Source organism: Carcharodon carcharias, chromosome 15 (assembly GCF_017639515.1).
Source record: "Carcharodon carcharias isolate sCarCar2 chromosome 15, sCarCar2.pri, whole genome shotgun sequence".
Classification (NCBI taxonomy): Eukaryota; Metazoa; Chordata; class Chondrichthyes; order Lamniformes; family Lamnidae; genus Carcharodon; species Carcharodon carcharias.
Window position 1 is genome coordinate 91,514,050 of NC_054481.1, and position 12,066 is coordinate 91,526,115.

The 12,066-nt window shown below is 41.3% G+C and overlaps 1 protein-coding gene across 2 annotated transcripts in view; it reads left to right on the forward strand.

The window, feature by feature from the left end:
* The window catches only part of nphp4 (nephronophthisis 4), a 475,487-nt gene that overhangs the window by 82,088 nt on the left and 381,333 nt on the right, over positions 1–12,066 (forward strand). For both annotated transcript variants that reach the window (XR_005945404.1, XM_041207356.1), the window contains exon 3: positions 9,039–9,217. Coding sequence is in view for 1 of the 2 variants with exons in the window: in XM_041207356.1 (XP_041063290.1) it covers positions 9,039–9,217 (179 nt within the window). In the remaining variant the exon portion in view is untranslated. The remainder of the gene's footprint in view (positions 1–9,038; positions 9,218–12,066) is intronic.

Genomic DNA, 12,066 nt, shown 5'->3' on the forward strand with positions numbered 1-12,066 from the left:
TATGATCCTGAATAAAACAGCCTTTCCCAATTGCTCCACATGAGCATCCTAATGATATGAGGCCACCAAATGATCAATATTTTGGGCCCTCCTGACTTCACCATTCCATCGGAGTAAGGACATCAATAACCTTAATAAATTTGAGATGCAGTTGGAAGCCATTCCGTGATGCCTGACACGGTCACAGTGACGCCTGACACAGTTACAGTGATGCTTTGTTTGGCAGTAATGAGGGCTCTGAGTACTCACAGTTTGGGGCTTGGTATTTGGAGAAGCAGAAGTAGATGTGTCCCCATCTGTCTGAGTTCCCTGAGGTTGTGCAGGTTCACAACTGTGACTGCAGGAGTCTTTGCAGCAAATGAGCTTGACCATGTCTCAGGGCTTGGAGTGCATGTGCTGCTCCCATGAGATGGTGGCAAACCTCATGGAGAATCATGTGCGGCAGCAACTGGAGTTCATGCAGGAGCAGTAGACTGACCTGCACAGAATTCATGGTGCTTTATATAGTCTAGACTAGTCGGTTTAAACCCTAAACACTGATGCCCATGGAATATTTGAAGCAAATTTCAGGCTGGACAGGCCAATCATGCAGGTAGTCCAAAGGTAGCTGGAGGAGATGCCAGCTGCGTCTCTTGTGGCACCCTCATCATCCATGGCCCCCCTGACAGAGGAGCATCTGTGGAGGAGGGCCTGGTGATGAAGGCTTGCTCCTGCACAGATGCATACTGGGAAAGGCCCCATTCGGTCCCTCCAAAACAAGGATGACTGCCACAGGCATCACAGGCCTGAAACAGAGGTATGCGCTTGCAGGTCCTCCACCTGAGGCAACAAGGAGAGAACAATGCAGGAATGTCTGAGGAGGGTACCACATCAGTCTGAGCATGAAGTGGGTCACTGTGGAGTTATGTAGATGTTGCATGTTGTTACTAAGCAAGGCTCACTCCGTAAATAAACTCTCTCTTTGTTATCATGGGTTGCATGATTTAGTAAACTTTGTGCTGCACAAGAATAAAAATATGTCAACAAAACATTAGCTTCTCATGTTGACAGTGGAGATACCAGGCAGTGGTCCATCTCTCTGTCATGGTAAGATTACAAAGGCTGGATGCATGGCTGTCTTTCCTGTCCCAGTCCAGGCTTACAGTACTCACAGCCATGTGGTTTTCCCCTCAGGCCTCAGAAATTATCGATCAAACCTTTGCTGGATCAGATGGTCTCTTGTAATTATAGCATCCTGAAAAGCAAAAAAAAAGGGAATTTGATTGCTATCTGAAAAGAAAGAATTTGCAAGCTTACCCAAACAGAACAAGAGGTTCCAGCTTACAGACAGGGGTGCTGCTGACTGAGCCATAAGACCTCCACATAAATGATGGAATTGTGCTGCAGTGTACTTTGGGCAGAATTTTCCCCCCTATTGGGGGGGATGTTGATGGGCTGGTATGTGCAGGCGCACTTCCGATTGGCGCCCCAATCAGAGGTGGGCAGGGGGAGGGGAATACCTAAAATTGAGAGTGCGCTCTTTCGCGCATGCGCAAGAAAGAGCGCGCTCATCTACCTGAGGCTAAGTGCTGCTTCAGGGAGAACGGCTCTACTTTTAACAATATTAAAAATAAAGAAAAAAATTCCCTTATATGCCCCCCAATATAACAATGTCACATGAGTTGGGACATGCTGATAATTTCCATAACAACTTTATTAAAATTTTTAATTTTAATTAAATTTAATCCACCAGTGGATGAGGTTTCATGTACTTTTTAGTTGCCGCCGGGGCTCCTGGCCTGCCCACCAACCTTAGGTTAGATGGGCAGGTCCTTTAATTGCTTAATTGATCCTGTCAATGGCCTCAATTGCCATTGACAGGTCGGCGGGCGCGCAGCTGATTTTGCTGCGCCCCCAGCTTCCTGAAAATTTAAATGGGGTGGGCTGATGTCGGGAGTTTCGCCCAGCGTCATCCCGCATCATTTTACCTGTTGGCGAGCAGGCCCTGCCCCCATTCGCCCACAGCAAAATCCTGCCCTTTTAAGAGCAGCTGTCCCCAACTGGGGAAGTATTAGGACTTTGTTACAAGACTATAAAAAGGTGTTAAGGGGAATTGGAAGAGTCTTGTGTCTTTCCTCTGCAGGTTTGGAAATAAATCTGTCTTGAGGTTCATGCTAGCTTTAGACTCGTTCTTTCCTCAACATATGAATACTGGATTTAACACTCTATACCCTGCGTTCTAATATCAATTGGAAAGGCCGTGTCAGGAAGATAAAATAATTTTCATTATGTTATTGGAATTTATTGTAAAGCAGATTATTAGTGGGGTCTGTGTCTGTCTCTGTGTGTGTGTGACTTGAATTAAAGGCAGCTGATCTGAAGACTTTGATGCAACAGAAGATAAGCTAGGTTTGAAATGTTAAGTAGGTCAACATAGGTGTAAAGAGAACATTTGCATATTTAAATAAACCAGACTAGATTGATTTCAAGGAGGGGTGAAATGTTTCACCTAGCCAAGAGAAGTTAAGAAACAATGTGTTTATTTTTCCCTAAGAATACTGGTAAAATTGGTACTATGAAAGATATTAGAGAGACAAAGTCCAAAGACATAGTGAAACAATGGGAATTTGCATTCAAAGGGGAAAATATGGTTAAAGGAGAGAAGACTGTGTGCAAGGATTTGTCAAAGGTAGATCATGTAATAAGAACTCATGATTGAGAATGTCTGATGCTGATGGGAAAGATCGATGTTAAAAGAGATTGAGGTAGACAAAGAACGATCTTTCTAAAGAGCCTCGCAAACTGGATGAATGTACCACCAACAAAGATGATCCACACCTCTAGAGCAAGATGAACATGGAAGCCCATGGTTGTCAATGCCCTCTTGGGGTCTGGTACCTGAAGAGAAAGAGAGGTCATAGCTGCCTCATCCAGCTGAATTTTTTTTGAGGTCATTAACAGGGTGAATGGGGGTGTATCTATGGAAGTTGTCTCTATGTTTTCAGAAGGCATTTGATGAAGTTCCTCACAAGAGATTATTAGCAAAAATGAATTGTGTATTGAAATTTACAGATGACACTAAATTAGGAGATATGGTAAATTGTGTAGCTGGGAGGGGGACATAAACAGATGGAGCTGAATTTCCTGCAGGGGGTGGGGTAGGTAAAATGGCATGGGCACTCATCCCACTACCTTCCTGCCAATTAAGAGTCAATTAGGCTTGTTATCAAGCTTATTCACCCTAATAATACGTTGTCCACACTATAATATGTTTGGTGTGGGCAGCAGGGTTTTTTTTAAACCTTAAATGGTTTGACGGTCGGAAAGGAAGTGGGAGGGGGTCACTCTTTGGGGGCTGCCCTTTGCCGATCGTGGGGTGGCCCCCCCCTAGACTGAACCCCCACTTCCTTCCTACCCTCTCCCTCTCTTAAACACACCACCCCCCCCCCCGTCCCTCTTGCTTTTGCTCCCAAACCCTCCTGGCCCAAGACCCCAAACTTACCTTCTCCAGGAATCCTAAACCTTGGGCTCCTCACTTTACCTGCAGTCCCGGCAGCTGCCACTGATGCCCTCCTGATGCTGCTGGGACGATGGAGCTGGTGGCCAATCGGCAGGCAGCTCCAGAGGGTGGGACTTATTCATTAATGAAGGGCAGAATTCCCACTGAGCCCTGGCTAATGAGCCCCACAGCACTTCATTGCTGCGGGCTTCTCGGCGTGGAGTCAGTCAGCTTGGTTTTCTGGGTCGGGAGTGGGGGCGGGGTGCATGCCGATTATTGTAAAAACCTATCTGGTTCACTAATGTCCTTTAGGGAAGGAAACCCGTGACCCTTACCTTGTCTGGCCTATATGTGACTCCAGACCCACGGCAATGGGTTGACTCTGTTGCCAATCAGTTCAAGGGCAAATTGGTTTGAGCACCAAATGCTCGTCTTGCCACTGATGCCCATGTCCATGAAAGAATAAAGAAAAAAAAAAGAAAGGATTGAAGATTTATGGACTGTTGAAAAACCGCATGTTGTAGATATGGAATGCTTATTATCCCCATCTGCCCTGAAGTCAAGCTGCTTGACGGAGAAGATGCCTTTCATACCTTGTACAATTAGCCATTTTTTAATGAATAAAATATTTTATTTTTATATTGAGCATAGTCTTCATCAAGAAACATTTTATTGTATGAACATAGGCTGACCCAAAGTCTTAACACGTAGGACATCAGCAACAAAAAACAGTGGTAACATTTTTCCATTAAAATTTGGAATTGTACAATTTTATTTTCTCTCCTCGTGCATCCTCTTAAAGTACACAATTTCACAATACTCAGCATTGAATTTAAGCTGCCATGTGTCTGCCCATTTGACTAACCTGTGTCCTCCAAAACCCATTCTAGCCAACCCACAATACAGAAGAAGAAAGAAATAGCAAAAATCTTAAATCTTAAATCAAAAAGGGGAAAAACAAAAAAAAAAGAAACAGGTGCCACAGCAACTTTCATATTCACTGTCCCTAAAAGGGCCATTGTCTGTCTATTGACTATAGGTAACAAAGTCTTCCATCTCAGCACTGTGTTGCAATGGCCACCCTCATCCCTTCCAAGATCTGATGACAGAAAGCTCCTTTCCTACATTAAGCATCTTGGAATGTTTTACTTTAAAGGTGCTGTATAAATGCAGGTTTTTGTTATTGTTATTGTTTTTGGCCATCATAAATGCTTACAGCAAGGGTAGGCACCCCTCCTGCTCTCAGTACTCCGCTGTTGGTCAGGCAAATTACATTTTAAACTACATTAGTACTGTGAAAATGAGCTTGATGTTGGTAATTTTTACAAAAAACCTTTGTAAGCACCAGAAAATATTAACTTGTACCACTGTAGACAACCTAGGGCAGATGATTGTAACTTTATATGTCAAAAATGTGGCATGCTAGCTTGAAATCTGTAACTGAGCTTTTTGTGTTTGATCTTAGCTGTTAATTATGACGTGAAAATGGCTTTCAGGACAGAAGTTTAGCTAATCCAGAAGCTTTGATGTACAAACAGCATTGCAATTGAGGTCTAATTCCTTGAATTTACATAAAGCTTTTCTGACTAATTTCCTCATCTAACTTTAGAATTATGACCCTGAATTGCAGACAACCTTTGACAGTTAAAGGGAAATTCATTTAGGATGAACATTTGCTGTTAAAATCTTGGTGAAGGCTACATTATTGCTTGAGGGACCCTCTGTTCTGATTTTGCCAGGTTGAATAAAGCATTGCTTCATTGTGGGTGTCTATTTGTCAACTACAAATGTTCATTTTTATTCATTGACAGGAGCAGATAATGGAAGGTTATTTATACTTAACTGATGACATCTAAATGTCTTGTCCATTATCTTTCCCTGTCAGTGCTATGATTCGAAGCCAAGATTTTTCTGGTGACACATTGCTTAATAATCTATTTATCATACATAGAGATAACTTAGTCTCTCACAGGCATATGTACGCTATCTTTTGTACAGACGTTGATGACACATACTATGCAAATTTAGTTAATAGTTTTGGCCTTTATGCCTTTGTTTAACCCTTTGTATCAAATCATTCATCACACACTTTTGATTAAATTATCTGCAGAGTAAAGTTAGCTCATTTGATTTGCCACAGTCATGTGAATTAAGACTGCGTAAGCTCATTAACTTTATTTTAATGCAGTGAATTCCTAAGGTTATTTAATTTCTTTGTGGGCAGGCAAATTTTAGGTTTGTTAACTTTATCCGTTTAGGTTTCCTTGTCACATACATTGTACTCTGGGATAGTGGGAAAGCCTCTACCAGGGCTTTTCTTTAACCAGTTACAATGTCACTCTCCCTGTGACCCTTACTTCCTTTTCTACAAAGAGGCACCTTACCTTCACTCCAGTACTGTCATGATGGTGTGTGTTGAGAAGCAGGAATACTACAGATGTGGTATCAGGGTCATTAGTCACCATCCTATTGTTTGGTGCTTTTGCCACTGGCACTGACTTTGTAGGAATTTTTTTTGGGGTGAATGAAGTGCCTGCTGATTAGGGATGTTAATGCTTGGGATGGGACACTTCCCCTACTTTGGCCATTTGGGTTCAGAATGGAGCCCTTCCAAGTTAGGTCCAGCTCCACTAAGGTGCATCAACCCTTACTGCAGAAAACCATTCCCCACACTGTTGGGATTTTTATTTCCGTTCCTACACCTGAGCTTGGGATGGGACACTTCCCCTACTTTGGCCATTTGGGTTCAGAATGGAGCCCTTCCAAGTTAGGTCCAGCTCCACTAATGTGCATCAAGCCTTACTGCAGAAAACCATTCCCCACACCGGTGGGATTTTTATTTCCGTTCCTACACCTGAATGAGATTGTCAGTCTATGCCAAATTAGGAGCAATGGGCCTACACCAAAAGGATATGTATTAGGACAGCCTAAACTCAGCAACTTAATTCATAACACTGTTTAATGAAATGAATATAGCTACTTCCCAACAGCGTCATTTAGGCTTGGTCCTGGGAATTCCTGTCTGTTGGTAGCCATTGTTGTGGAATTAACCAGCCCTTGGGCTGTTTGATGGGGGTACTGTATTGAGGATAAATGCATCAATTCAAAAAATAGATATTGTGACCTAGTCAGCTCATATTATTTGAATTGTGCTTTCTGCTGGCTTACTGTGAAGAGAATTGTCTGCGGGGCAAGGTCAATCTGTCTTTTTGGCTGAAGGAAATTGCTTGACGACCAGATGGAAAATGCAGTGTGGCTAGATACTTCACATCAGGAGAACTGAAAAGTAAATGACATGGAATTTGTTGCCATGCAATAGCTACTCTGATACTCAAGTCTAGATGACCCACTGACTGCTAAATTATTCATGAAGCACTCTACTTTAAGTTATCCCAGCATGCTATTACTTATTTCAGTCAATATAGAGTATATGAATTGTTGCAATATCTTAGTGCATGTGACCTCTTTCCTGTTAAAGCACCACAGCTTTAAGTAGCCTTTGAGATTTGCTTCAATTTCATTGCTTGATGGTGAGTGAATGGACCAATAAGAAAGCTATTTTGTACTGTCTTAAAGTGTGCCTGTTAAACTGCTAGATCAAGGTTCAGAGCCAGGGATGTCAGCAGTCCAAACTTTCTTTGTGGGGCCCAGATGAGGACTCCTGTAACTTGTCAGCTTTTACAAAAAAGACCTCCACATTTTGCCAGCCAGATTTTACTGAATTGAATGTCAGTATACTTACCCAGTTCACCATTTGGACTGTTTTGTATGAACAAACATATGAGCAAGGAGCATGAGTAGGCCATTCAGCCCCTCTAATCTGTTCCGCCATTTAATAAGATCATAGCTGATTTGGTAGTAACCTGAAATCTGCATTCCACCTACCCCCCGACAACCTATCACCCCCTTGCTTACCAAGAACCTATCCACTTCTGCCTTAAAAATATTCAAAGACTCTGCTTCCAACTCCTTTTCAGGAAGAGAGTTCCAAAGACTCACAACCCTCTGAGTGAAAAAATTTCACTTCATCCCTGTTTTAAATGGGCGACTCCTATGTTAGAGGACACTGATTTACATGTATGCATAAGGCTCTTGCCTGTGTCAGGCAGTCAAAGTAACTGCCCAAGAAAACAGCAATGTTAAAATGACCACAGGATGTTCAAAGGCTGATTGATAAGTATACTGCTTTAATTTTAACTCTCACTTCACCTGGTTTCTGTAATCTGTATATGTTGACTTTTTTGGGGTAATTGTAACTTGCATTTGCACAGCTCCTTTCATAACCTTGAAGGAAGTTGCAATTTAGGGAAACACTGCAGTCAATTTTTGCACAGCAGGATCCCATCAACAACATGAGACAAATGAGCAGCTAAATGGCCATGGTGCTGTTGGTGGAATTCTGTTTGAAATCTGATGATCCTGATACCCAAATAAGAACTTAAGAACATAAAAAATAGGAACAGGAGTAAAGCATTTGGCCCCTCGAGCCTACTGTGCCATTTAGTAAGGTCATGACTTATGATATTGTGTTTTGATCTCTGCATCCCATTTGCCCCTGATAACCTTTGATTTCCTTGCCTAACAAGAATCTATCTACCTCTGCCTTAAAAATATTCAATGACCCCGCCTCCACCACCTTCTGAGACAGAGTTCCAAAGGCACACAATCCTCTGAGAGAAAAAATTTCTCTGCCTTAAAAGGGCGACCCTTAATTTTAAAACAATGCCCCTTAATTCTGGACTCACCCACAAGAGGAAACATCCTATCGATGTCCGCCTTGTTAAGGCCATTCAGGATCTTGTATACTTCAATCAAATCACCCTCATACTTCTAAACTCCAGTGGAAACAAGCCCAGTCTTTCCAACCTTTCCTCAAAGTCTCTGCTCTATGATACCAAGTACCCCTTGTTTTGAAAATAGTGGATTTGTAAAAGTAACGCAAGTTTATGATGTGTGAGACAGGATGGTATATGCCATTTTACTTGTACCGGCCGGATTTGGATCCAACCAGAACTAATGGTATGCAAGGTCCTGCATGAAATGAGCTCGGGTCTGAATCTGCTTCCAATGATTATGAACTTATGCCATGAAACAGTCCAATATCCCATTATAACCACATGGATGGTTAATGTGGGATACTGAAGTGGCACATTGGTATGGTAAGGAATTCTGTTTTGAAATTGAATATAAGGCACATTGTTGGAGCAGAATTGGAAGATTTCACCTTGGAAAACTTCACCTGATCAGGGTAGTGATGATGTTTGGACCTTTGTGAGAATTGTTCCATTCCTGGGCACTGCCAACATGGATCCAGAAACTCTCAGATTAATCCTAATGGTAAAACTTTGGAAGATGAATAACTAATTTGCATATCTATTAAATTGCTCAGTACTGAAAGAAAACTGGAAGATATGTTACATAGACTTATAAAGTAATCATAGGCAGCTATCATTCTCAAAAAATGGATCTGGAACAGTTGTTAGTGGAGAATGCTTAAAGGAGAAGAAAAGAGAGGTTTAAAAGTTGTAACATTTTCTCATTATGTTGTGTTCTTTTTCAGGTAGTTTATTTCCATACATCCCTAAACTGCAGCCACATTGCAATCATTGTGGAAGTGGTGGCTATTGTGAAGAAGCGTGAAGGTAATGAACGTGTCTTCTCATGTGGGTTTGGAATTCTGTACTTGAAAAACAGGCAGAAGCATACATCAGATGCAGCTAAAAATCAAAGTGTTAAAAGGTGAGTACTTTGGACTACAATTTATAGCTTTACAATAATTACGTTAGAATTACAGCTAAGCATGGTCCTACAGATACACACGTGAGCAAATGGTTCAGGCCCTATTTACGAGATTGTTGATAAGTCCAATCTGTAGTGCGTGGAGCTATAGGAATCCCAAGGCATATATTGACCAGTGAAGATAGGCTTGTGATATACAGTAGTAGGGAACCCATTGGCAAATTTCTCAACTCGCATATCAAGGAAAGGCAGCTCGTTAAGACTGCTCCAATTCACAGGTGAATTTAAGTGCAGGATGGAGCGCATTAAGGTGTATAAGGAAATTCTTAGATGCAGCTGTAGATTCAAATATAGCAAACATGTCATCTATGTATTGGAAATATGCAAGGAGTAGGAGGCTAGGGGTCATTCCATCAAAAATACGTTTCTCGTGGAAACCAATGGAAGTGTGAGCGAGAACTGGCCCTAGGATAAATCCGTGGCAACACCACCTATTTGGGCATACATAGTGTCATTAAATCTGAATTCAACTGTGCAAGTTACTAAGTTCTTAAGTTCATTGAATACAGATTCAGAACATGGCAGCATGTATAGATTGACATGACATAGTGACATGGTGCAATTGAGCAAGTGATGCTAGCCGTTTCACACTGCTACTTTGCAGTGGCAGCATGAGTGGTGTTTTCCAATAACAGGATGTGCTGTCAAGTCAAAAAGACATTCTGCCTATTACACAAATGACTAATATGGTACATGAATTTCTTTCTGGGTGTGATACCAGGTATGTAGGCCATATATTCTAATGACTGGTAGATCGTATCAAACAGCACATCATTGATGATATAGTTCCAAATGAGGATGGTGGAACTATATCGCTGCTCCTTCACTGTCGCTGGGTCAAAATCCTGGAACTCCTTCCCTAACAGCACTGTGGGTGTACCTACACCACATGGACTGCAGCGGTTCAAGAAGGCAGCTCACCACCACCTTTTTAAGGGCAACTGGGGATGGGAAATAACTGCTGGACTAGCCAACGACGCCCACATCTCATGAACAAATCATAAAAAAAGCTCTCTGGTGCATTTGCCATGGCAGTGCCCTAACCAATCAGTGCTGACTTGCCAACCAGTCAGCAGCCCTTTTCTCACGAAGTACAAATTGTTGTTCCCTTTGAAATTTGGCATTCTTGCATCTGTCCTGATGGGTGCAAGATGAAAAGCTTCAACAGCATGTCTCTTTTTTCAGCAATATTCAAGTTCTGTACTCCCAAGCGACTATCTTTTACATTATAAAATATGAAAGAGGCACTCTTAAATGACATACATTTGCAAATTATGGACTACAAACAACCTTCAATGTACCAAGCCTTATTTATTTACTGTATTTTTCACTTTAAAAATGGGCCATTGATGAAGGCTCTGACTTATGGATAAGGCAGCTTATCTGACGCAGACCTGTATGAAAATACTGTCACTGGTCAATTCTGATTTAATTCTTTTTGATAATGATACAGATGCCCCACTATCTTATATTGGACAACAAGGTTGGACAGGGAGTTTACGTCAGATTGTGGCCCAGGGTGTGTACTAATTGTTGTGGCACGGCTGATTGCAAATGCCGAGCTGCCCAAATCCCAAAGGGAAACTTGAAACAGCTGCCAAAACAGCTTTTGCAATTGGTATAGTACGAAGAGAGGTTCTGAAATCAGGAAAGGATGTCCCAGACTAATGGTGATGATTTTATCGTGGAGCAACCGTTTATTTTTTTAAAAAAAGCAACAAAAACCACAATTAAACTTAAACACAAGAATGGCATCACACAGTAAACCGTCCTTTAAAATAGTTCTAAAAGTTCTTATCTTAACTACCCTCAGAGCTAATCTTTTATTTTTTTGTTCACTGATATCAAACATCAGAATGCTCAAATATGTTACTTTACTTCCAGCAGGTAAATACCTCACCAATCTCTAGGTCAAATCTGCTATTGACTGTGGTCATACAATCACCAGACATGTTCGGCTTCTGTGGCAATAGATTCTTTTCCTGATGATCAGTCGGTCTCCCTCTCGCTGTCTCTCGCTCTCTCTGAAATCTCCTTCAGAGAATTAGTGGGTCTTTTTCCACCTTGACAAACCATACTGTCCTATGAAGCTTCTTTTAAAAGCACAATACACAATTATGTTCTGCACCCTTTGTTTAAATCATGATTTGAATCTGCCTAGAGAGTTGTCCATCTTTATTTTGCTTGCTCCAGTAGTGTTTCATTATGTATGGACCTTTATGGTCAATTTTCCAGGAAAAGATGTTTATATCTTGCTGGAACACCTTATCTCAGTTCAAGGCCTAGTCTTCATAACTAAAAAAGTGCATGTGGCTGGCTTGTAATTTCTCTTGATGGCATTTGTTTTTACCTCTCCGCTTGGTGAGATTTATTTTAGAAAAGCTGCACAAAAGATGCTTTCTCAGTCCAGGCCATTTGATTGCAAAGTGTGATGGGCAGCCTTGTCAATCATTGCCCTGAATTTGTTTAAAAGTTATTTTTCTACAAAATTTATTTGGCACAGCAAAGGAATTGTTCAGCATCTGGAAAATGTGTGCACGATTGAAGACTGCTATTTATAGCCCTGACTAGAACGGTCCATAGGTCACTTCTATTTGCTAGTTGGCATTTTGGAAAAAAATATTAATTATTTTTTTGACTTCATATCTGTTTTTACTGGGGAGAAAAAAAAACATAGAAAGAAAACAATTAATTCTGAAATGGCAAATATTGTAGTTTTGAATAGGTGACCTTTTTCGTTGAAAAAAAATGCACTGCTTTTGTTTCATGTAGATTCTGAAATAAAACAT